The sequence below is a fragment of the Buteo buteo genome, chromosome 21, assembly GCF_964188355.1.
Source record: "Buteo buteo chromosome 21, bButBut1.hap1.1, whole genome shotgun sequence".
Lineage (NCBI taxonomy): Eukaryota > Metazoa > Chordata > Aves > Accipitriformes > Accipitridae > Buteo > Buteo buteo.
The window spans coordinates 18,132,584-18,156,204 of NC_134191.1; the positions used below are offsets into that span (position 1 = coordinate 18,132,584).

Consider the following 23,621-nt stretch of genomic DNA (forward strand, 5'->3'; position numbering starts at 1 on the left):
ATCTTAGAAAAGTTGGACTTTTCCACGTATTGATATGAATTGCTCTGAAGTCCAAGGACTGTTTGTCCATCACCTGCTGCTTTTCCAGAAGGACTCTGGGTTAGGCCTGCCAGTGGAAGCCTTTTTTCACCAAACATCATGCTTTGCTTTGTGTTAGCTCCAAGACTGATTCTTGCATATTGGTGAGAAACATCTCTGTTCTGATTTGTCCTTCTCTGCCCATCATCAAAAAGCAAAAAAGCCCTGATGCTGAAACTGTCTTGTGTTGCAGGTATGCATAGGTCTTATCTGCAATGCCACTTGGCTTGTATTCACCGTTCTTGAGATTATGTGCAGTAAAAAGGATGTGGCCTTTGCCTCTGAATAAGCCTGTAGAAGGAGTTAGATGCATTCCAGCAAAGCAAAAGGTTAAGTTCTTCATGAGAAAATTAGGAAAAGTTAACAAAAGAGGAGAATCAAAATCAACCAATTGCAGTTTTGTACCATGATCCATGTTTATGGTTCCTTCTACAGTTTCAGCTTCCAGAATTAGCTTTGACCTTGTTATGACTTGCCCAGGTTGGCTTGTCCTTGGAGTAGATAGCTTTTATATTTAGGAGTCTAAACCTTCCCCCTTCCCTCCCCTTACCTTCCAAATGGCATCTCCTCCCATTACCTGTTCTTGTCAAACTGCGTAGCGCTGCTGTTTCATAGAACTAGATAGGAAGAGGGTGCTTTCCCATTCCTGCAAGCTGCTTTGAGTTTGATAGTCCTGTTTTGTGCATATTAGTTTCTTGAGCCTAAATGTGGCTTTTCTTTCCCTTACTGTTAACAATTTTTAGGGCTGCTGTAGTATTTTGTAAATCCATATGTTCTTAAGCACTGTTTCCAGTACAGATAGCTATTAAAGTTCGTTTTGTTAGCTTTTTGTGAAGACTGCTTCTGGCATGCTAGTAAAGCAGATCGGCAATACAGGGCTGGAGCTTGGTGTATTGTTCTTTCTGCCATGCACATCAGATACTGTCAGTTCCTGTTGTGACAGCCTCAAAGCTGAATGCCAGGCAGAAAAGACAGAGTAGTAAATAGCTTGCAGTTGATTCTTGCTAACTTTGCAAGTTAAGAGTAAAAAAATTGAGTTCTAAATTAAAGCTGTTGGTCCTTCTGGCTTTATGTAACTTTGGTTGTTTTTTTTAAAGTGCTTTTGACTGTGTATCCCTTTACTCAAAAGGCAATGAAAGAATTTGCAGACTCTCAATACAAGTTCTCTAGTTTCCCTTGATATAGAAAAGCAGAGAAAATGAGTGATGTTTAAGGAGCAAAGTTCCTCGGTTTGTCTTCCTTCACAGCAACCTGTGAAAAACTAGAGCTCTTCTGGTAGGTAAGAGCAATGGAAGTTACTCATCTCGAAGCAAATGCAGATTGTCTGCAGAGAAGCTATTAAGATTATGAAAGTTCTTTGGCTTCCATAAAGTAAATAAAAGCTCCCCCAAAGGAGGTTGCTATGGAGTAGAAACAGTCTGCAAACTTTAGAATGCTTTCATAATTCTGTATATAGGGGGCTGTTCTTTTGCTCTTTGCATATGGATGGAAACACTATTATGATCACCTGATCTGACTATTAAGCACTGATGGTGACACCGCTATCATTGGAACAGGGCTTTTTCTTTGGCAGAAAAAACCATTGTATTCCTTATTTCTGGCATCAGCTTCCTGCTGCACTGCAATTTATTCCTGGCTTGTGGGGTTGTCCTCTCAAGTGTATTCTCCCTGTGTAGTCAAGTCAAGTACTCTGAACTCTTTTTCAATTGTAAACCCGCCAGAGCTCCTTGAACTCTCATATAATGCGATTTATTTTTTTAATTTCTTCCGTTATTCTTATGGACTCACAATCACTCTCAGTTTTCTGGTAGTTGTCAAAAGGTTTGATTTCCATTAGATTCTGTTAACTGTCGTTCCAATTCATTGGTATTGAGTTGGTATAATTAAAATGATGAATACTAAAGTGTGATTCTTTGTGTAATAAGTATTGTTACATTGTGACCTATATCAAAACTTGGAAACGACTTTCTTAAGTCTTGTTACTAAAATAGGTAGCGTGTTTAAATACCTGAACAGTGTTGTATTGTCCTTTAACTTTACCAGCTTTTCAACAGTGGCAAGATCTGCAGTGTGTGTTTCCAGCCACAGTATAACTTGGTTCAAAAATCATCTATTCCTGCTTTCTACTTACTGCTGTTAAATTGTCCAAATCTAATGTGGTTTAGGTTTGGCTGTCAGGTTTATTTTTTGTATCTTGGAATTATATATTTCCCGTCTATCCCACCCTTACTAAATGGCATTTTAGTCTGACACCCATGCTATTGAAGGGATCTTTTCCTGTTATGAGTGTTATTTTTAACAGCTACTGTGTAAATCCTAATTGTGTATTAAACTTTGATCTAGAAATAGTCATAAAAGCCAAAGAAACCTAAAAATGCAGTGGTAGCTGTATGAGGTCACTTCGTGCACCTGTGGCCACAAACTGATGTGTTTGTAACATGTTCTGGAGATGTGTTTATAAGCCCTGCTCTTCTGAGGGTTTATACACATGCCTTTTGGCTAAATCGGATTTAGTTTTGTGGCTCTCCCATGTGAAGCTGCCATCTGAGTCCCACTAGAGGGCATCTCGTCCTTCAGGACGTGCTTAAGCTGCCTGATTTCAAGGGAATCCATTTTAAAAATTGAGTAGCATCCAGGAGTTAATAGATAAGTAGCCCTGCCACAGACTCTTGCGTGTTAAAGTTGGGCTGTTTTCCAAAACTGATTTGTCTTTTAGCAGTGCTGCTCTTGTTGCCAGGACTTGTTCCAACTGTGACTTTCGTAAATGAAAGTTGGAAGTAGAGCAAACTGCAAAACCTTTTGTGTGGTGTGTGTTTTTTGTTGTGGTTTTTTTGTTTTGTTTTGTTTTTAGCAAAGTATGGTCATGTTTACTGTACAGGAGAACAGAAGATGCTTTATTCAATCCTCTACTTGGCGCTGACTTTTTTGTACAGTAGATCGTCTGCCTACAAAAATGGCCAATGTTTATTGCCTAATACTTTTTCCTTGTGCAAAGTTGTGTGTGGGGCACTTCTGTTGCAGGTCTATGGAAACAGCTCTAACTTTTTTTTATTGCTGTTTGAAAAGAACAGTTGGTACTCTTATACAGTTCAGATAGAGCTGGATGGTGGTTTTGTGTTTGCTAGGGACTGTGGCTGTGTCAAGGGCATCCTGATTTATCTTTTCACTGGTGGCTACTAAATCGTTTCATTCACTGATTACATAAAAGTAGTATTGTCAGACTTGGGACAGTTATGTTCAGTCACTCTGTAGGCTGGTGTGATTCAATTTTAGTCATTAATCCCCCAGTGTAAGTTCGTTAACTGGCTGTTACTTTTCTAGGGCTTGGCTGGCAGAAGGGTAGGCTTGTAGCAACAAGTCCCTGGGAGATGACACCTTGTGCTGCACCTGATTTATTGTTTATCAAGTGAAGTTGCAGGACATGTTGGCAATTTTCTGGAAAGGTGTTTTGAATGGTCTTGTGGAAGATATGAGCTGGTTTGGCAGAAGAGGCATGATGTTTTCTCTGAGCTTAAGACAGCCAAGAATTCCTTGGGCACAGAAGCTGCGACTGCTTACATGGCCACAGACTTTGTGATTTTTTTTCCATTATGAAAAGGTTTTTTGGTGAAGCTGGAAATACTTTATTTGCTATAAATATATATCACTAACTTTGTCTATTTCTGGTGTGAATCCTTTCAGGACTTGCCCTTGTTGACAAAATATGTTTGCTTTTATCTGAATGTAGACATTAATGGGGTGAGGAATATTACATATCACTTGGAATAAAATTTTCAAAGGAGAAATGTATTTAGTACCCTTTCAGGAGGAAAAACTCCACATAGACTTTTTCTCCTTTAATACGTGTAATACAGGGCTGGGGGAGTAGAGGAATATCTCGCTGTGTGAGAGAGACAGTATTCACCAACAAAAATAGCTGTTTAGAAGTTACCTTTGAGTTAAGGTTTTCTTCTGTGTTTTTTTAATAGTCTAGGTCAAGAGGAGTTACGTTCTCAGAACTTAAGCTGAGGTATCTAGTGTTCCTGAGAGTTTGAAAAGTAGATGCATTCTGTTTTACAATTGAGCAAGATTATTTTAGATTTCTGCTTCAAATCTGCACCTGCAAAAAAAAATAACGGTTCTAGTGTCTTTAAAACTGTTTTTAGGTTTTTTAACATGCAGTTTGGATTTGAATGCACAGTAGACTCTCAAGGGAATATAAATTTAGTTGGGGGGCTGTATTAGTAGTAGTAGATTTGAGATACTAGAACATTTGGAGGGCACATAGTATAATTAAGAATAATTGGATAGTTAAACCCTCTTCAAGCATAGTCTTAATAATCTGTAATGTCACATACGCTCAGAAAGCTGTGCATATGTAAAGTACTGCATGTTCTCATAAATCAATATGTTCAAAGCCTGTTTTGTAAAAGTTTGGGGAGGGGGAATAAAAAGTCCTACATTAGGTAGATGTTTAATGTTACAGTGAACTTAAGTGTAGTTTGACTTTTTTCCTAGAGCATTTTCTTTAGCTCTTTTCAAAATAACTCTCAGGCTTCATCTTCATGCAGGAATGATTGCTTTACTGGAAGTTCACACTCCTGATAGTTCGTCTAATCATACTTGTTTTAAATTTTTGGTGAGACAACTTGGATATCTGAAGAAATAATGTTTGTACTGGACCATTTTCAAGTTGCTGGTTCTTCCTTCCTAGTTTCTCTTAAACCCAGCCTTGGTTAGAGTCTGGTAGTAAACCAAAAGAACCTGTGCAATGCCAACTTTGAGTCTGTCTGTCTTTAATTTCAGTCTTCTCCTTAATGTACTAGCATATAGACTTTATTCTAGAATGACTGGGGAGCAAGAATGGGATCTCCACAGTAGTAAAATATGTCAATGTCCAGCTCTCACAGAAACATACAGCTCTTGCTATATGGTATATGCTATATGATATATCACTTGCACATATAGTTACATTTTGGGGCTACGCTGGAAGTTTTTGTAGCCTTAAATCTCCCAGAATAATTGGCAAAGCTTCCTTTCCCCTTTCAATAAAGTACCTGTTTTTACAAGAATTAAGTACTGTGCTTGTTCTCCAGTGCTTTGAAGAATGTTTCCCCCATGCTAATTTTCCTGTTAAACTTTATAACAGAGAATTGGAATGTGCTTGCACTTTATTTTTTTTGCCTTGGGCTTATGTAAACTGGTCTTGGTGACTATTATATACATTTTTTTCCATGCTTAGTGCACAGTGCTGTGGTGAACAGTCTTTCCTTCCATCCCTCTGGAAACTATCTGGTTACTGCTTCCAATGATTCAACTCTTAAAATTCTGGACTTGCTAGAAGGAAGACTTCTGTATACTCTTCATGGTCACCAGGTGAGGCAAAGCCTTTTATATAGTAATGTACAAACCCATAACAAACTGGGCAAATCTGTGCTTGAGTCTTTCATTCTTCATGGCCAAAAATATTTTGAAAACTTGCTTGCATAAAACTACGATGATAGTACTACTAATAATCTTTGAGATTATCACTGTTTTGAAAGGAATGCCTATGGGGAGGGAAGGAGGTAAGGCAGGAATGGAGAAGATGAGAAAGCAAGACAGAAAGGGAGCTCCACTATTGAAAATGCAAGTCAAAGACCTAAGGGGACTGTGCCCTAGACTCTAATCCTGGGTCTGTGGTGCACTCTGTACTGCAGCTCTGAGTGTCTCTCTCCCTAGCGTGGTGCAAATAACACTTGGCCCCCTGACATAGGTGTTGTGAAGATAAATGCTATTTACCTGACAGGAGACTTAAGGACAGTAGTGGTAAAATGGAGGAAATGTATTTCAGGATGTGATTTGGGAACACATTTCCATTTTGTTAACAGGCTGAATTAAATAATTGAAGGTGATAAATGCTGCGGGTTGGTTAAGTTTAACTGATTGGCCTATTAGTATTATGCTGCTGGATGTGTTGCTTGTAAGGTTAATTATATGAATGTTTGGAGCTCTCTTTTTAAATGTTAAATGAAAATAAATAGACTAATTTCATTGTCCGTGCTGAGTGGGGCTCAAAGGCATGAAAAAGCAGACCTTCTTTAAAGGGTCTCTTTCCAAAGGGGTAGAGAGAACAGTAATTCTTAAACCACTAGTCTCTCTGTTAAAACAGGGCCTGAGTCTTAAAGCATCAAAACTAGCTGGTGAAAATCACAGCCCAAAGCTGTTGGGGGTGGTGGGGATGGTTCCGGGCAATAATGGTAGCTGTGTAAGCTGCAAAACTGATAATTCTGACTTCTTGTGGCTTTGTTTAATGACTGCCTTGTCTGATGTCTAAAAAGGTCAAGTTTGTTCTATAACTTCTCTTTTGCTGTGTATTAATAAACTTTTCTCCTTTGTTGTAATATTAATGGAAAAATAGAACAGCCTCATACTTAAAGCTTTACTTCATGGAAAGATCTGATTAAAACTGACCAAAGGGTTCAAATGCTGAAAAGAATGGGGGGAAGATAATAAATACTGGTTATCCTAACATGTAAACCTTGACTGCATAAAACTTTTGTACTCTGAAAACTGGACTAAGTGGGTACTCCTATCAGATATGGGCTGCAAAGCTTCTAATCGTTGTCTCAATCTTGTTTTCATATTTGCCTTTTGTGTTAATTTGTAAAAAGAGTTCTTAGGAAGTAGCTTTCTGGAAAAGGGTAAGTGTGGAGGGACAGTGGATATTTACCCCCTTCATCCTTCCCTTGGGAAAGGTTGTGCCTGGTTATTGTTCAGCACAAGGCTGAACCTGCTTTCCATTTTCCTCCCTTCTGAGCTGTAGGCGGCTCCTCACTGAGTGCAGTGGGACAAAAAAAAAGTTTAGCTTTGAGTGAGAGTCCAAAACTGATTATGGTGATGGAGGTCTTCAGAATTAGACAATAGAAAGTCCCTTTAGGCTGATGCTGTACTTAACTCAGGGCTTCTACAAAACAGTTGGTTTGTGAATTGTCTGTTCAGAAGTATAAAGCTCTGTATTTTGCCCCCCCCCCCCCCCCCCCCCCCGCCCCCAGTTCAGATCAGTAAGACAATGTCTGCCACTCTCTCCTAGACATCTAACTGGCATTGGAAGTGCTTTGACACTGGCACAGCTGAAGGGTAGTTGCCATTCTGAGATTAAATCTCCCTCAGTTTGGAAACAAGTATAAAAGTGGCTGGTATTGCTTTCTGGTCATCTTTAAGGGTATTGCACCAAGATGGCTGTGGAACTAGTCCTAGCATAGCCCTGGCTGGAATTCCCTCTGCTGGCATGTGCTGTATTGTTGTGTGTGTGTGTTCTTTTCGTGCCTGATTTAACAGATACCTTTTCCACTAAAAGTGTATGATAACGGTGCTTCATTCACGGTAAGCAACCAGCAGTGACAACAGGCCCTGCTTTCATCAGAAGCTGCTGGGGTGGATTCCTGCACTGGCTGCTTCTCTAGCCTGCTCTGCTCATAGATAAACCCAGGCTACTTAATACTGAGCACTTTTTCTTCTGTTCTCACTGTGATTTCTGCCAGTATCTCCAAGTGGCGAAAAATGAAGTGGGTGTGGATTTTTTGGTCATTAAGTAGACTTGCCTTTTTAAGTGAGGGCTATAGGTTAGGCCCCAAATGAACAGCCCGTTCTGAAGACATTCTTGAATTGTGACTGTGTGGGTGAATATGCTTGTTGAGACTGTTCCTACTCTGACAGCTGACTGCTGTTATGTTGTTCTGGGAAGGCTGCATGCGAGTGGACACTTGAAGGAAAAAAACCTTAAGGTCCTTTAGACATACTTTGACGCAACTGCTGGAGTGCCAGGAATTTGTTAGCAGCTGATTAGCTGTAGTTTACATAGGGAGGATTGCCAAGTTTACATTGCTGTCTTTAATTGTAATGTAGCTGGCCCCCTTGTAGCAGAAGGATCTTTACAGACAGGAGTTTGCAGCTTGGAGCTGACATCTTGCATCTGTGAAATATCATTCTGTATTGTGCTGCATATTTCAGTTCTGGAGTGCTTCAAGCTGTGAAGTACTCTTGCTTAATTCCATACAGATGAGACACTGGGTTGATAAGTAGGTTCACCTCTGTTACTGAGTCATTGTTGAGGAACAGAATGTTTTGGGGCCTGTAAGTCACCTCCAGAGAGTTGCTAGAGAAGAGCAGGTATGTACACAGTGCTTGTCTGCCCTTTGGGGTGGTTTGATTAGAGCATTTCCAGACTGACTTCCTTAGTGGAATGGAAGTTCTCAGTAAATATTTAGAAAACATCTGCATGGTTATGTTTATAAATAGAAAGACAGAAAATGCAAAGTTACAATTCTCTAAGCAACCTCGACTTGAATCATGAAGTAGCTGTGTTCTACCTACCTGGGTGGTGTAAGTGCTGTCTGCTTTGCTGGCTGACTGCAGAGCAAGATCTTCTGAGCAGGTGCACAGGAGACAAATGTGCTCCTTTACTGTCTGCTGCCAGCTCTACTGAAGTGGCATTAAACATCCATGCAGGCCTCGTCCTCTTTGAATGTTGTGAGGACATCTCAGGGTTGCACAGAACTGGACCAACAAAGGGAGAGAGGGGTGTGTTGCAAACAACAAGTGACTGACTTCAGATTAGCATTTTTGACTATTGAAAGGAAGGATGAGCGCTCTATTCTTCTGTTGTACTTATTTTAAACTGAAGCTTAAAAAGCTACTGAAGATTCAGTTATAAGGTGCTGTAGCCCTTATTCCCTGGCAAAGTAAGGTGCAGGCATGAGTCTTTCTCTGTGTAGCAATATAGGAATTTTTCAAAGCTTAGTGGACTGAGAATCCTTGTGACTGCTTGTCAGAGGTATTTTGCATGAAAACATCCCTTGTTGCCACTGCCATCTCTGTTCCTTGTGCTTTTCTCCTTGGTTCCCTTTCCCTCCCTCTCTCTCCTTTGTGTTATCACCCTCACTGTGCAGCTTCTAGGAATCTGCCCTTTTTATCTAAACCCTTTTCTTGTCCTTACTGTTGGAGATGTGGATTCTTTCCACAGTCCCCGTAGCTTTCCACTCCATCCCCACTTGAGGACAATATTCAGCTCTGTCTTGTACCTCTTGATTTGCCAATATGCAATACCTGTGCTGACATGTTTTTCCCTAGCCATGTTGTCTTTAGGGTATCTGTGGTGTTTGTAAAAAGACAACAAACATCCATAGCTTTCATAGCTTTTTTTTTTTGCTAGCTCTTACCTCTTTCTAAGATTTAGATTTTCTTGTCTGATGCTTCTTCTGCAGGATATTGCTGCATCCTCTACCAGATTGTAAAACAAGTGTGTTAACTTTGTCACCTGTCTTGCCCCCTTGTATGTCTTCCTGCCTCTGTCCAGCTTTCTTCTTCTACTAAGTATCCTGCTATTGTCTCTCACCTTTTCTGATGAGATTGAATAGATCATCATAGCTGTGGGTTTCCTTGCTGTGAGTTCATTGTTGATCCTGAGATACAGGCTCACTGCTCCCGCCTTATTAAAAAGTCTGTTAATTTGAATTGGTCTTCACTGAACTCTCTTCACTGCTTTCTCTGCTGCTGAAACCAAGTGATAGGTGAAAGACACATGACATCCAGCATCTTGTCTCAGGCCCTCTATGTTCTTTGGCACTTTGAATGCATTTATCAAGTTCCTTACCTGCTCTTGGTGTTTTCCTAGTTGCCTTGATCACTTATTCTTTGTATCTTTTGCTCCTCTACCCTCTGTCATTTCAATGTGCATCTGTCCACGTGCGACTTGTCCTCTTCTCCTGTGCCATGAAGCATTTAAAAGCACTGTGAACAGTGGCAATGACTGCTCTGTTTATTATTTCTTTTATGCCTTGAACTGATGATCCCATGCCTGGGATCCCAGCGTGCTGGTTGCTGCTGGATTTGCTTCTTGGACCTTGTCACCACTTGTATCTCCTTTTTCTCTTTGTACTAATTAATATGTTCCAGGAGAGTTCGAATGTACTGGCTCATATCTTCCCACTTCTACATCTCTGCTGGCATCCTTGACCCCACTTGTCTCTCCAGCTACCTTCCTCTCTGCTTCTGCTTTCATTGTGCAGACTGGGAATCGTTAAAATACTCCTCTCTGGTTTATTCATGGACTCTCTCCAGGCTGGCTCTTGTTTCTTCTTTCATGCTGAAGCCAAAATGTTAGCTCTGTTTCTAGCTGAAGCTTGCAAGTCTGGCCTTTCTTGACTTGAATTGACTGTTGGCGTTGGCCTTGCTGTTCTTGAAAGTGTGTGCCTTCTGCCCTCCAGCAGTTCTATGGGGGAGGAAACAGTGTTCAAGAGGGTTTTCTCTGTGATTGTCCGCTTATTATTTATAGGTGGTACACATTCATCTGTCTGCATGCAGGTATGACTGCTCCAGGCGTATTTCTATTTCTCCAAACTAAACTCTTGGTCTTTCTCTTAAGTATTTATTTCAGAGAGATCTATTATCTCCACCTTTGAAAGCTTTGTGTTCAGGGATGCTATTCCTGTTGTCTCTGTTCATCCCTGTGTCAATTGTTACTGATGCTATTAGCATCCTGCCAGTCACTCACTCAATGTTGTAATCTGTGTCCTGGCCATCTCTCTGGGCAATGAATGCATTCAAGCTATTCGGAATAGTTCTGAACATCTTTTTCTAAGGCCACACTTCATGTTTTTGTAAGCTGATCAACTTTCTTAAATCCTTAAAACTTTCTGTAGCTCTTTCCCAGTACCGCCAAAATTATTATTATAACTTCAAACTATCTGACATGCACAAAAGCTCAACAGTCCTCATGTTGTTGGCCTGCTGAGGACTATATAGAAATATTCCTTGCTGCTGACTTGGTGTATCTCATTGTCCAGTCCTTTCTTTCTGCAGTTTGCTCTTTAAGGCAAGAAGCTGTAGGAATCTGGGGACTAGTGCTAGCATCTTGTGTGCAGCGCCTAGCACAATGAGGATGTAGAACTGGAACTTCTGAACCTCTAGGGAATACTAATAGAAGGGCATTTGTATCCTGCTACAGAAAGAGGAATAAAGTGATCCTTTAGAAGGTTGCTGTATCCCACATTTTCTAGCATGGGAAATAAGCTTAAAATTCTCCCTACAACTTGTATAGAAGACCATGCAACTGCTGCTTTTTGGCACTTTTAATGCAAATGGTTAGTTTAAAAGAGAAAAAAAAATCTGAAGGAAGATTTGAATTCTTCAGTCTCCAGCCATGTACCTATTGTCCAGGACTGCATCAGAAATCTGTTGGATCTCTGCTGTGCTTACCTGAAACAAATGGGAGTTAGGCTGTGTCTAATCAGTGGCAAGTGTAGCTTTTAATTTTTGTTTTGTGTGTTTATATTAAATTGCAAGAGTATTTGGCAAACTATTACTTGTATGTTGCTATAGCAAACCTGTTATATCTGGGAAAAGTAGTGCAAGTGTATGTAGCAAAAATACTTTTCACTTAATTTATGTCAACAAATTTGTAGAGGATGTTGAGTCTATAGGCTTGTTTGTTCCCCTTCTTTCAATTTATAAAGGCACATTCAGTCTTTGATATAATTTTCTATTTTGGGAGAAATATGTTCTGTTGAACTTTTTACCTTCAGAATGCAGTGGCTTTGGAGTCAGTTCATTGTCCGTTTTGATGTGATTTGCATTGTGCTAAGTTTTGTCTAAATACACTGAAATATTTAGACTGATAAAAATAGTTTCGTGAAACATTGCTCTTTTCTAGTATTCCTTGCTTGTGCTTGTTCCTGAACACTTTGTCTCAATGTCTTGAAAGTTTTTGCTGTCCTTCCAACCCTGACTGGTTTATTACAGTCAGAGTGCAGCTTCTGTATCCTCAGCTCTGTGATCTTTGCGCAATATTCACCACTGTGCAGTTTTCTGGCTATGTACTTGTTTCTTCCCTCTTTTACTGCTTATTTGTCTTCTGCATTTTTTAAAGAGTCTCTAATTCCTGACAGTGTGGTTGGAGAGCTGAACTGCTGGGGAAGGTGGGTGGGAGTAGAAGGCAGAAGCACGCTTTGTCTCAGCTGATTGATGGTGGTGTCTTTGGTTTGAAATATCTGCACTATTTAATACTGTGTTAGTTGAACAAGCTTAGTCAAACTAATGACTGCACATGCATTTTGAAATTGCTGCTACTACATCATTTCTGGCAAGATCTCTTGAGTGAGATGTTGCTATTAGAAGGCCTCAAAACCTTTTGAAATCACTGCAGGTGAAATGATAATATGGAAATACTTCAATGTGTTTTAAGGAAGCTAAAACTCTTCACACTGGAAGTGACCACATCAAGACTCTAGTTTTGCCAGCATAACCTTGTGCCAGCATATTTGAAAGCACAGGACTGTGGGACACAGGTTGCAGTGAGAGTTGGGTGCTTGTCCCAGATACAATCTTTGGATATTTGTCTACCTTTAGGATTTATAATGATGAGCTCACTTTTACAAAGGAGAGAAAGAAGGGAAACCAGAAACAAACTGGATGTGAGATTTCCATGCGATGCCCACTGGGAAGATGTGAACTCTTAATACAATAGTCTGTTCTTGGAACTCGATACGGGGTGAGGAGAAGCTTCTTACTTGCCTTCTGAGATATGTGATCTTACTTGAAAGAGGTCTGTCAGGAGGTGTGTGTTTGTGTGGTGGAGTTTTCTGGTGGTGGTTGTTGTGGCTTTTCTGGTTGTGTGTTTGGGGTTTTTTTGTTTGTGGTGGTGGTGGTGGTGTTAGCCTGTCACTAGTTCATCTTGCTTTTCCCAGCAAACTTGACCATAGGCAGCCTCTGGAAATGCTTGTTCCTGCCTCTGTCCTTTTCAACTTGGGCAAAAGCTTAGGCTTAGGACAGTCTCTAAAGTAATGTGTTCCACAGCTGACATAAAACTTCACTGTCTGGGTTCTCGGCTGTTTATTCTAAGCAGAACAGTTTGTCTGTTGTGCTTGTGCTCAAACACATGTAACAATTTCCCAGCTCTGTTTAATTGCATCTCAGAGTGCCTGCCTCATCCTTCCCATGTGCATCCTCCTGTGTGCTTTCTGAAAGGTTGAAAAGGTATTAAAATGGATGTGTGGTGTGAAATGCATTCTTTTACTCAAGCAGTGCTTTAGCAGTCAGCACCATTTAAAGTCTCTCAGAACTGACTGTTGTTTTAAGAGCAAGGCTTCTTCAGAATGCAAGTGCCTATACTGTATGAAGATGATCCTGCATGCATTAACTCTGGTATCTCTTCTGTAAAACCACTAAGGGAAAAGCAGTTTAAGCCAGTCTTCTATTCTTCAGTTAAAAACCTGACAACTAACACAAACCTGCATAGATCATTAGGCTGTAGCTTAAAAATGGCAAATGATGCTATTGTAAGGGGTGCTTGCCTGCTGCTTGCTTTCTTCTGTGCTGCTGCAGGTGCCTGTTTGGTTTGAAGCCTCTGTCATTGCTTGGCCACATGCTCCACATGTAAGGGGATATGAAGCAGTGGTTCTGTTTTGTTTGTGATGCCTTTGGATGTCTCCCTTGTGTTGACTTTGTCCTGCTGGTTGGTATCCAAAGAGAATAGCTGCCTCCTGCAAAACTCTAGATAGTATACAGAATATGGTAAATACAAGCTAATGTATGAATACAGTATGCTCTGCTGGTGCTGCTCTGTCTGCTGTTCAGTGACATGTTCTTTTTACCAGTGCTCCTCAGGTAGCCTTGGCTTTTTCTGCCCCCTGTGCTGAAAACTTTGTGGTCTTCTTGACTGCTGAGTCTCAGATGAAATGAGTAATTGGATTCTGCTCTGAATATTGAATCTTATGTGTTCAGTTATTCTGCTTGTACAGATTTCATGACTTAAAATGCTTCTAACCTTGGCCATATTAATTGATGCAGATTGATTGCTTTGGTTGATAGCTGGTCAAGCATGTTTTGAAGTTATGTCATGGTGGAGTGAGCAAGAGCTTTCAGCCTTGGGTCTTCTGCAGTGAGCAGTTTGTATGGAATATTCTAGAAATATATAGGAGAGCATGTGATGACTATTAAAAAAACCCAAACAAGCAACAAACAAAACCAACCAACCAAACTATTCCGCCCCACCTTTTTCTTCATGATAGAACTGATCCTTTCACTTCTTGCCTGTAGCCCTACCTGTTGGCTATTTTTATCATCAGTCATGTGTTTTATGCTGTCCCTTAGTGACAGTTAAGTATTTTCAAAGAGAGGCTGTTGAGAAAGCATGTGGAGAGAAGATACTATTTTCCATGGTGCATCTGGTACACATAGTGGTCCATGAAATTTGCTGTCTTGTGGTATTCAGTGTCTTGAAGATTCTGGGTAATGTTTGAAGTTCTGGCCCTTGGAGTTCCATGATTATGTGAAAATCTTGGCTTAGTGCATTTTCCTTTCACGGCTCTACTATTCAGGGTGTGAGGACGAGCTTGGAAAATGTGGATTCTGAGGGCTTGGCAATTGAAGCCTGACAGGTAGATTCATTGCTCCTCAAATTTGTTTTTTAAAAACTTACATTTTTATGGGACATGGCTTATGATTTGTGAATGCTTAGAATTGTCAGTAGTGGGGGTATTTTATGTCTAACAATCTTTTTCAATAAGCATTTTGGTGCTGCTCTGTGTGTATCTCTGTGTTCAAACCTGCTTTTCTGCTTTAAACCTTTCTGTCAGGTCGCTAACTGAACGCTGCATTTAACAAAACTCAACAGTTTCACTGCTTCTAATAAATGAACAGGAGTTTTAGAAATTTCTAATTCTAAAGGGAAGAAAGAATGATTGAGAGGGAACAAGGAAAAGCCTGAAGCTGCAAAGCTTGGTTTGTTCCTGTCTATGTCTTAATGCCATGGATATTAAAAAGTAGGTGTCTTAAACTGGTGGCAAAAATGTGGGAAATGGCAAGTAAGTGCCAGCAAGCTTAGCATGTTAATTGTGGCCCACTTACCTAAGAGCTTTTTAAAATTTGTCTTGAGATTGCTGATGCCAAATGAGAAATACCTTGTAAAGCTGTGATGAATGGAGCTTTGTAACACTTTGTTTTCTTGCACACTTTTGTAAACCTATGTTTTAAATCTGTTTGCAGGGGCCAGCTACCTGTGTAGCATTTTCAAGAGTTGGAGACTTTTTTGCTTCTGGAGGTTCTGATGAACAGGTATTTGACTAGTTTAATTTCATAGTTTTGTGCCTTGTTGTTACTGTTTTCTTGGCATCTTACTGCTTTAAAAGAGAAAACAAATATTAAAAATAGTGAGAGATATTAAACAAGTGCTTCCTCAGTAAGAGCAGTCTTTCAGCTGGATTATCTGGGAAATGGGTATGTACAACAGAGGAAATATTACCCTATATATGGCCCTTGTTATATGCCTTTCTGAGGCATCTGCTGCCGGGGAATAAGGTAGCTGGGTGTGCAGATGACTGTGTTGAGATACCTTGACTATCATGGCCTATTCTGGTGGATTGTCTCCTGATCTACCACTGGCTAGTTCTGAGACACAGGCGTAAGGACAAGGCAAGCAGGCAGGGTTGCTTCCCCTGAATACTCTTCCAGGCTCCACTGGTCTACAGTGCTCTGTATTTCTTAGTCCTTAGGGCTCTCCTCCCACAGATCTGTCCTCTCAGTCTTATTTGAGGTGCTGTGGCTAAGCCATTTCTAGTGACTGAGACCAGGTGGTTTTGAGTCTGACTGGACAAGAATATAGACTGCAGGCCTCTTTATTAATGGGAGCCTGGTGCAAGGCTGTGCTAATGCTGCAGTTGCACAGCTTTTTGGGGCAGAGTTGGACTTGTCTTTGCTGACCTTGATATGTGCACTAGGATTGAGAGCCTGGGTGCCTTGTACTGCTAGTGAAGGGTTTTTGTGGATGAAGCAGTTGGGGCAGGAGGGGAGATCTCTTACTTCTGGTTCTGAGTTATAATGTAGATTCACATTTCTTCAAAAGCTGCTGGGTTTTGTGTTGTCAGTGGGGGAAATAAAAAAATGTACCTGGTGTGTCTGGACCATGCTGAAATGACTTGCTGGGTGTCTATGTAATGTATGTTTTTGATTGTATACTACCGAGGGGGAAACCAATCCTAGGGTTGTAGCTCATGACAGCTTCATGAGCTGCTGCGTTTTAACTCTATCTTATACATTTGCTGACATAGGTGACATAGCTTGTCACCCTGTCTCTTTAAGACCACTTTTTATTTAAGGCTTTAAACAGACTGTTTTGAAGAGATGCATCCAGTTTTGTCTTATAAAATTATATTGGGGTCACTAGATTAAGGTTTGCTCTTGAAATATTTATCTAACACAAGGAATAAATATGCCTTTTTGTTGTTGTTTCTCTCTTCCTTAAAAGCCCTGATGTAGCTGGAATTTGCAGTTATATAGCAATTCATTGTTACTTATTTTCAATAGAAAACTTCAGTAATTTTATTGTCTTCAACTTCTAGGCATAGCCAAGAAGCTGACTTTTTATTTGTTTCATTTTTAGCTTAAGAGGATGTATTAGCCTACATTTCTCTGTTGTGTAAAGTAGATTCCTTCAAAAGGCTTTTGTTTTATCAGCTCCCTCTGTCTTTCCTATGGTTGGGATTTCTTTAAACAAAGTAATGCTCATTGCAAAGCATCACCTGATATTGTTAAACTGAAACACTGAATGGTAATGCCTCCCCAGAAATGTGCTTTGTAAAGGTACGTTTATGGCATGGGGTCATAACTTACTACTTTGGCAGCCTTTTCCATTGTAGCTCAAGGTGGTGTGTTTCTGAATGCGTGTATTGGGAAGGGTGGCTGTTGGTTTTCCTATTCTTAGCTCCCATGAAGGAACTGCCTCTCTCCTCTTAGATTTGTATCTGAAAGTGCAGGCAGTGCCTCCTTTCATGCATGGAGAAAGAACTTTTAAAATAGAATATATGTATGTATTAAAAACAGCATTAGCCTTGTATGTACATAACTGGCAATTTAAGAAGCTTTTCCAGTGGAATGGACCTTGCTGAATACTAGCTTTCTGAATCCAAAAGAAATAGAGAAATAATAATCAAGAACATCTTTACAGGTCAAAAAAATTTTTTTGTGTGGTAATTTAGACATGTAGCCTGTCTAAAAAACCATACTTGATTACTGAAGTGCAGACAGGCCTGTTGTATGAGCCTGCTGGAGTCAGGAGGTGCCATTTGCACCCTGTGCTGCAAATATATGCTGGTTTAAACATAGTTAGTGTGAGTTGCCCCACTGAAGATATAGATGGACTTCAACCTAAAGTAGTGGTCTGAGTAAGTATCCATTTTTCTGTCATCAGCCTTCACTCAACTGTGTTGAATTGCTCTTAATCCCCAGGTTAGACTAGGTGGCAATGCCCATCTTTGTAATAGCACTTTTGCTAGCTGTGAAGAGACAACTTATACGATAAAAGAACATCACTTTTTTTTTGTTACACAATGGAATGGCCTCATTGGTTAACTATGCAACTACAAAAGAAGGATGCTTTTCTTTCACGTGAAACAGGAATGAAAACCTGTAAGTGAAGAATAAAGATTGATGTTTCTGATAACCAAGATGAGCTGCCTGGGTTCATAGGTGTCTCAGACTTCTGAAATTGTTGATTGCTCTGAAACTTTTTTAGGCTTTTAGAGCCACTGCCAGGGATTTTACTCCATGGGTTTGCTCTTGATATGTTGAAGTGGTTTATTTGTTAAAGGCCTCTCCTCTTCTGAAATAACTGCTGCATTATGGAGGGAAGATGCCTGTAAGTGAGATTTAAGTTTGGTATTCAGCTCACAAACTAGGTCAAGATATCTAATACTAGTTTCAAAGTACTAACTCTCCTTTTCCTGTGAATGAATTTCATGATGAACCAGGGACTAGTTGTTTGGGGTGTGGCTGATAAGTGCTACAGTGCTAAGCATGGTATTTTAATATATTTGTGGTTTTAAGGGTGTATTCTGCATGTTGCTTTGAAGTTCTCTAGCTAGCCCTAGTTTCATGATGTTCCTGACCCAAAGAATGTTGGAAAAGGTCACTTACTCATTGAGAACTCAGTTATGCTATGCCTGTATTCAGTAGCATATTTACGAATAACATCCTTTACTTAATCAATGACAAAGCTTTCTTAGGTAAACTGTGTGCTTCTGCTGAATCTTCTCTGATGTGTTCACAAAATTGGCCTTTAAGCAAATGTAGATGGAAAATTTTAATAGAGATAACTTTCTTCTGCAGGTGATGGTCTGGAAAACTAACTTTGATGCAGCAGATTATGGTGATGTACTGAAAACACAGAAGTCTGGCACTAGTATGGATGGGACCCATCACACTCTGGTAGGTCAGCATACAGAAATCGTGTAGAGTTCCTTTTCAGTATGCTTGAGAGCATGTGACTCGGGCAGTTGAACTATGGAGCCATCTTTCCTTGGTATTTATTTGAGCTGCAAGATGCCTGTTTTTAATCAATCTTGTATTGTCTGTTTTGTTTAACTGTACTTGCCTTATAGGAAAACATATGTAATGATTTTAAGGGAAATAAATTTAGTGCATGTATGCATGCATCTTTTTATTAGCAGCCTGTGTTTAAGAATGTGTGGTAAGCTTGGATGATAGTCCACAAAAAAGTACAGATGTGAACCACAGTGGAAGTCAGTTTTGCTAGGTGATATTAATACTTTAGGCTGGTGTCAGTCATGAAAATAGATATTGTTCCCGATATCCTTTCACTGACAGTCAGCAAAGACAAGAAATCTCTGTGCATAGACTTCACACATGAGAAATGGGTGATTTATTGTACTGGAGCTTCTTTTCTGAATACTTGGAGACATTAGTTCATATCTGTTCCCTGAACCATGTGTTAAGAGACATCTGAGTTCTGACTGTAATGGATAAATCCACTAGCTGAATAATTCAATATGATGCACTGATCTAAGTGTAGCACTGATGTTGAATGTCATGACTATTATAAGAGTAACCCTTTAAAGTTACTGCCCATAAGAGTTATGACTTTTGCACGTGGTGATACTTAAACTTCTGTATTTTGTCTTGTCAATCTTTGGATATTTTTGATACTTCTGAAATATGTTATTATTGTGGCTGGTTTTTGGTATATCTTGCTCAACATGAGCTGTAAGCTAGAAAGCAGTTTGTGAACCAGGGGGTTTATGCCTATGTGACATTGACTCAGTTGAAGGGTGAGCCAACATCTGTTGCTCTGTGGCAGTGCCTTTAATCTTATCAACTTAGATCTTTACTGGGCTGCTAAACTTATGTTCTCTCTTAAACATAGTAGCATTTTTATTTTATGATTTCAGTCCATTGCTGGAGATGTTGGAATAGCTGTAGTATTTTGTGATGGACAAGACTTAGTCTGCAGCTCTAAACCTGATTCCTTACTATGCTTTCTTTACAGAGCACTCCACAAATAAAACCAGGGGATGTTAGCATTAGGTGAGTGGGAGAGGATGGTAGGAAGCAATCACAGAAGGAAGGAGGAGGTGAAAGTGTTTGTTGATCCTTGGCTGGGTTTGGCTAAAGCTGACTTCTTCCTTTTCCTCCTCTTCTGTGTTCTAACTCAAAAGTTATGCAGGCTATGAAACCAGCAGTCCAATGACCTCTTTGTTTATTAGTCTATTGAACTGGACTAATTTTGAACTCTGCTTTAATTTAAGATATTGTGTAGTATAATTCTCAGCTGAAATACAGCACAGACAAAGAAAGCCTTTATGGGAAGAAATACCATTTTCAGTTTGTAACATTCCAAGGAATGGCTTAAATACTTAGTGTAGACAAAGTGTCTGCTAATAGGAGATTATGGTAAGTTTACCCAGACCTGTACTGCTGTTATTACTAGAGCATATTATCCAGTAGTAATTTAAGGAAAGGAAGGAAATGCCTGAGCTCTTCTAAAACTTAGTTTTTCATTATAGAACCTCTCAAGATGTACATTAAAGGTAGCTGCTGAACAAAATCCTTGAATAAGGACGAACCACCCTGAACATCTGTCCCTCCAACAAAACTATTCCCCTCTGGAAGAAGCTTTACCTGGCAAAACCTCTAATAGATGCTGCTGGGACCAACTGTGTGTGTGCTACTGACAGCCAAATCCATGTCATGTGGTGTTGGTTGACACAGGGTTGCTCTACTCGTGGTCTGAGCCTATGGGAAACAGGGCACTACAAATTCTTTGAGGTGTAATATATTGGTTTGGACCAGGGGCTGTGTTTTTACAGAGGGCAAAGTCAATCCATGTTGAGTCATGCAGAAGAGACATACTTGGTTTCAGGACCTAAATTACTTCAAAGGAGTGAGTATTTTGAACTGCCATCCAAATGCAACGTTTGTCTTGGGCATGCAGTGTGGGAGCTGCTGATCTCAGCAGGACTACTTGAATATAAAAAGTGTTGGAAAGTTACTCTGTTATGTGCAACTTACAGAAGACCAAACTGAGTGATAGTGGGATTCTTCCTTCCTATTTACTCCTTGGGCAAATGTGGTGTTATCTTTTGGTCTGACTAGCACAAATGATGCTTCCACTAGATTGGCCAAATTAGCTATGAGCATGAATAGACTTGTAAATTAAACCTTTGACTGCCTTCCACAGTAAAATCATCCCTGGTTAAAAAGCAGGGGTGAAGGTAGTTGTGATGGAGAGCTCGGGTGCTAGCTGGCAAAACTAAGACCAATGTCTTAGTTGACTAAGTCTGTTGATGCAGTTCAACAATGTGGTCTCTTATGCAGTTAAGAACATTGTTTTGCCTTGAAAGTATGATGCAGCTTTGTCCTGCTGTAAAGGCGTGGAGTTTCAATTTTTATCTCCTGTCACACAGTCTGATTGGTGCTGCCAAAGCCAATATAGTCTAAAGTTTTTTGAGGGGTATCAGCTGTATTGTGGCTGTCTTACAATAACAGCCATGTAGCATGCTAGAGCTTACGCATGGTCTCGCTAAGAGCTCAGTACACTTGATGAGAATGGAAATGCAAAATATGACTATTACTCAATATCCTTATGTATTAGGTTATTAAGAGTGCAACGCTTTAATATTAAGGCCATTATAATTGCTAAAGTCAGAAGGGGAAGAATAACCAATGTAGTCTGAGAGCTTGTTTTGAATACCATAGGTTAAGTTTAAATTTAGAGTTGTTATGAAATGTTCTTTGCTGTTAAAAAGAAGCTGGTATCTCTGAAAATGGCTTGGTTTGTTATTTTAAGTATAACATGAGCATGGAAAACTTGGCTGCATAATAACTTGTCCATTCATGGCAGTCTGCTCTTCTTTCAAGTGAATTTCATGACTTTTATCTTTTAGAAATTTATTGTGCTGGGCTCTTTGAGTACTATCACCGCTACAACTTACTGCAAGACTTAAATTTCACTATATAGTCAGTTCCTTCTTATTTTGAGCAAAATGTTTGCTTTTTAATAATTAAGTACTTTATTTTGGTGGATTTTGTGTAGCTGAGATCAGTTATTTTTCCCATCAAAATCAGACTTGAAACTGCTATTTGTCACTCTTGATTTCATGCCAAAGTCACCTTTACCTTCAATGAAGAGTGAAGCTGCTTCATCTTTCTCTACTGCTGTGTTAGTGTGCCAGGATTCTGCTTCTTGAATGATATTGACATTTTTGCAGATGTTTTTGGGATGTAACTACATTTAGAACAGGCATATAGTTTGTTGTTTGGTTTTGGTACCCCTAAACCACATGAACGCTATTCTTGACACATCTTGAATCTGTTTTCAACCCTTTACTTCAGGAGAGCTTATGCTCTCGTGTAGCTGTGTAACTTTTTTCTGACGTATTGTAAAAGCACAAATACTAATCATAACAGTGGCTGTGTAAAAACACTCAGTTTAGTTTCTGGTTTCTTGTGGGGAGAGTCAGACTAACATGCAAGTGCTAAGAAAGAATAACTGAACACAGACATCAAAACCAGTTTGTCATCAAGATGAATGGGAAGAAAAAAGAATCCTAAATAACCTGTGGGTAAGAGGCATGGAACATTGTCAAGGTTGGTGAACTTGAAAACAAACTTGCTCTAAAACAATTTTCACTTCCATAGGCAGAGGGAGACTGGAACCTTTAGAAGATGCTGGTTTCTCAGGCAGTTGGTTAAAGTTCATTATGAATCAGTGTATTGGGCTCATTTGCAACAATAGGCAAGAACTTCAAAGTTTCTCTGCCCACCTGCTTGTGTTTTCTGTAAATATGTAAGGCTTGGGAGTTGCAGCTTGCTTTGAAAGTAAAACTGCTCTGTGCAAGGACTAATGCAAATGAGAGAAGCTCATGATGAGCAGGAATTGCAGTCATGACTGTGGTGTAAAAGCATAGACACAAAAGTGTGATAAAGAAAACGCTAAAGCTGTCAGAAGTGAATTATAAATATCTGTTAGCAAGATGTGAGACTTTAAATGTTAGATCAGAATTACAGTAGCTCTGAAATAAATGCTTACTCTTAAATTATAAGCTAACGATTGTAGCTATTAAATGTTGCATAACTACCTTGAAAACTGAAGTTAAGGGCAAGCACTTGTGATGCATGCTGTATGAAGCTGATGGGAAGAAATGAAGTCTTACAGTCCTATGTCTTGATCCTATAATCATTTATGTTTGTTTTGATCTAGAATCTTAGGGGGTAAGAGTAAATTCATGCTTTAAGCTGCAATATTGAGTGGTGATGACCTAAAGGAAAGTCAGAATAAGAGACATGAATTTTGCATGTGATTTCATAAATATGGGCTCTTATGCTTGTCCTGGGGTCAGTAACTGTAAGCATAAGGGTCTGTTTGTATGAAGACTTGTATAGGATCAGATCAAAGGACATGCTCACGGATCTGATATGTTGTGCAGACATTCACATACAATTTGCTCTTTCTGGAGAAGGACGATAATGTGTTTTATTTTGGGGTTTGGTGGTGGGTTTTTTTCCAAATACAAAGAGAGCTTTGCACATGCGGTTACAGCTGATGTGAGTATATAAGAACACTTGTTTCATTAAGTGACAGATTTGCTGCTATTATTGACTAATTCCAAGAAGACTATGTATGGTCAAGTGGTATGAGCAAATGCTGAACAGTTGACGTCATGTGGACAGTTAAAAAGTGCTTGGGTGTTTAGATAAACTTGTATACTGAAAATTATGAATAAAAACATTGTAGTATAAGCTAAGTTGGTGAACAGTTTTTCATGCAATATTATGGAAAACAGGAAATATTAATTGATACAAAGGTTCTTTACTCAAGTTTAAACAGAAATTGTAACTACTTGTGCAAAATACTACTTTGCAAAGGAGGAGGCTGATGAGGAGAGTTTAGTCTAAGCCTCTGTCTGTAGCTTTCTAAAGAAAAATACCTTAAACCTTGTTTGTGTTGCATTTTCTCAGAGGCAAAGCTATCTTGAACAGGGGGAGTGGGAGATTCAGATGTCCAAAAGGCAGTGAAATGCACAGTCTGCAAGGGTTGTGTGTAGTTTATTTCAAACTAAGGGTATCCTGGCAAGAGAGGTAATAGGTACAGCAGAACATAAGCTTACAGGTAGGTGGTGGGGAAGTGTTTCTCCTGCCGCTTCAGTTGTGAATTCTGCAACTATATAACTTAAATATGTGCAGCTTGGTTTTCAGCTCCTGGTTAGGACTCTGAGAGACGTGCTCATGTGAGT

At 39.7% G+C, this 23,621-nt stretch overlaps 1 protein-coding gene across 4 annotated transcripts in view; it reads left to right on the top strand.

The window, feature by feature from the left end:
- The window catches only part of POC1A (POC1 centriolar protein A), a 58,651-nt gene that overhangs the window by 10,936 nt on the left and 24,094 nt on the right, over positions 1 to 23,621 (top strand). For all 4 annotated transcript variants that reach the window (XM_075053576.1, XM_075053577.1, XM_075053578.1 and 1 more), the window contains 3 exons: positions 5,300 to 5,433; positions 15,082 to 15,150; positions 18,199 to 18,297. In XM_075053576.1, coding sequence (XP_074909677.1) covers positions 5,300 to 5,433; positions 15,082 to 15,150; positions 18,199 to 18,297 — 302 coding nt within the window. The remainder of the gene's footprint in view (positions 1 to 5,299; positions 5,434 to 15,081; positions 15,151 to 18,198; positions 18,298 to 23,621) is intronic.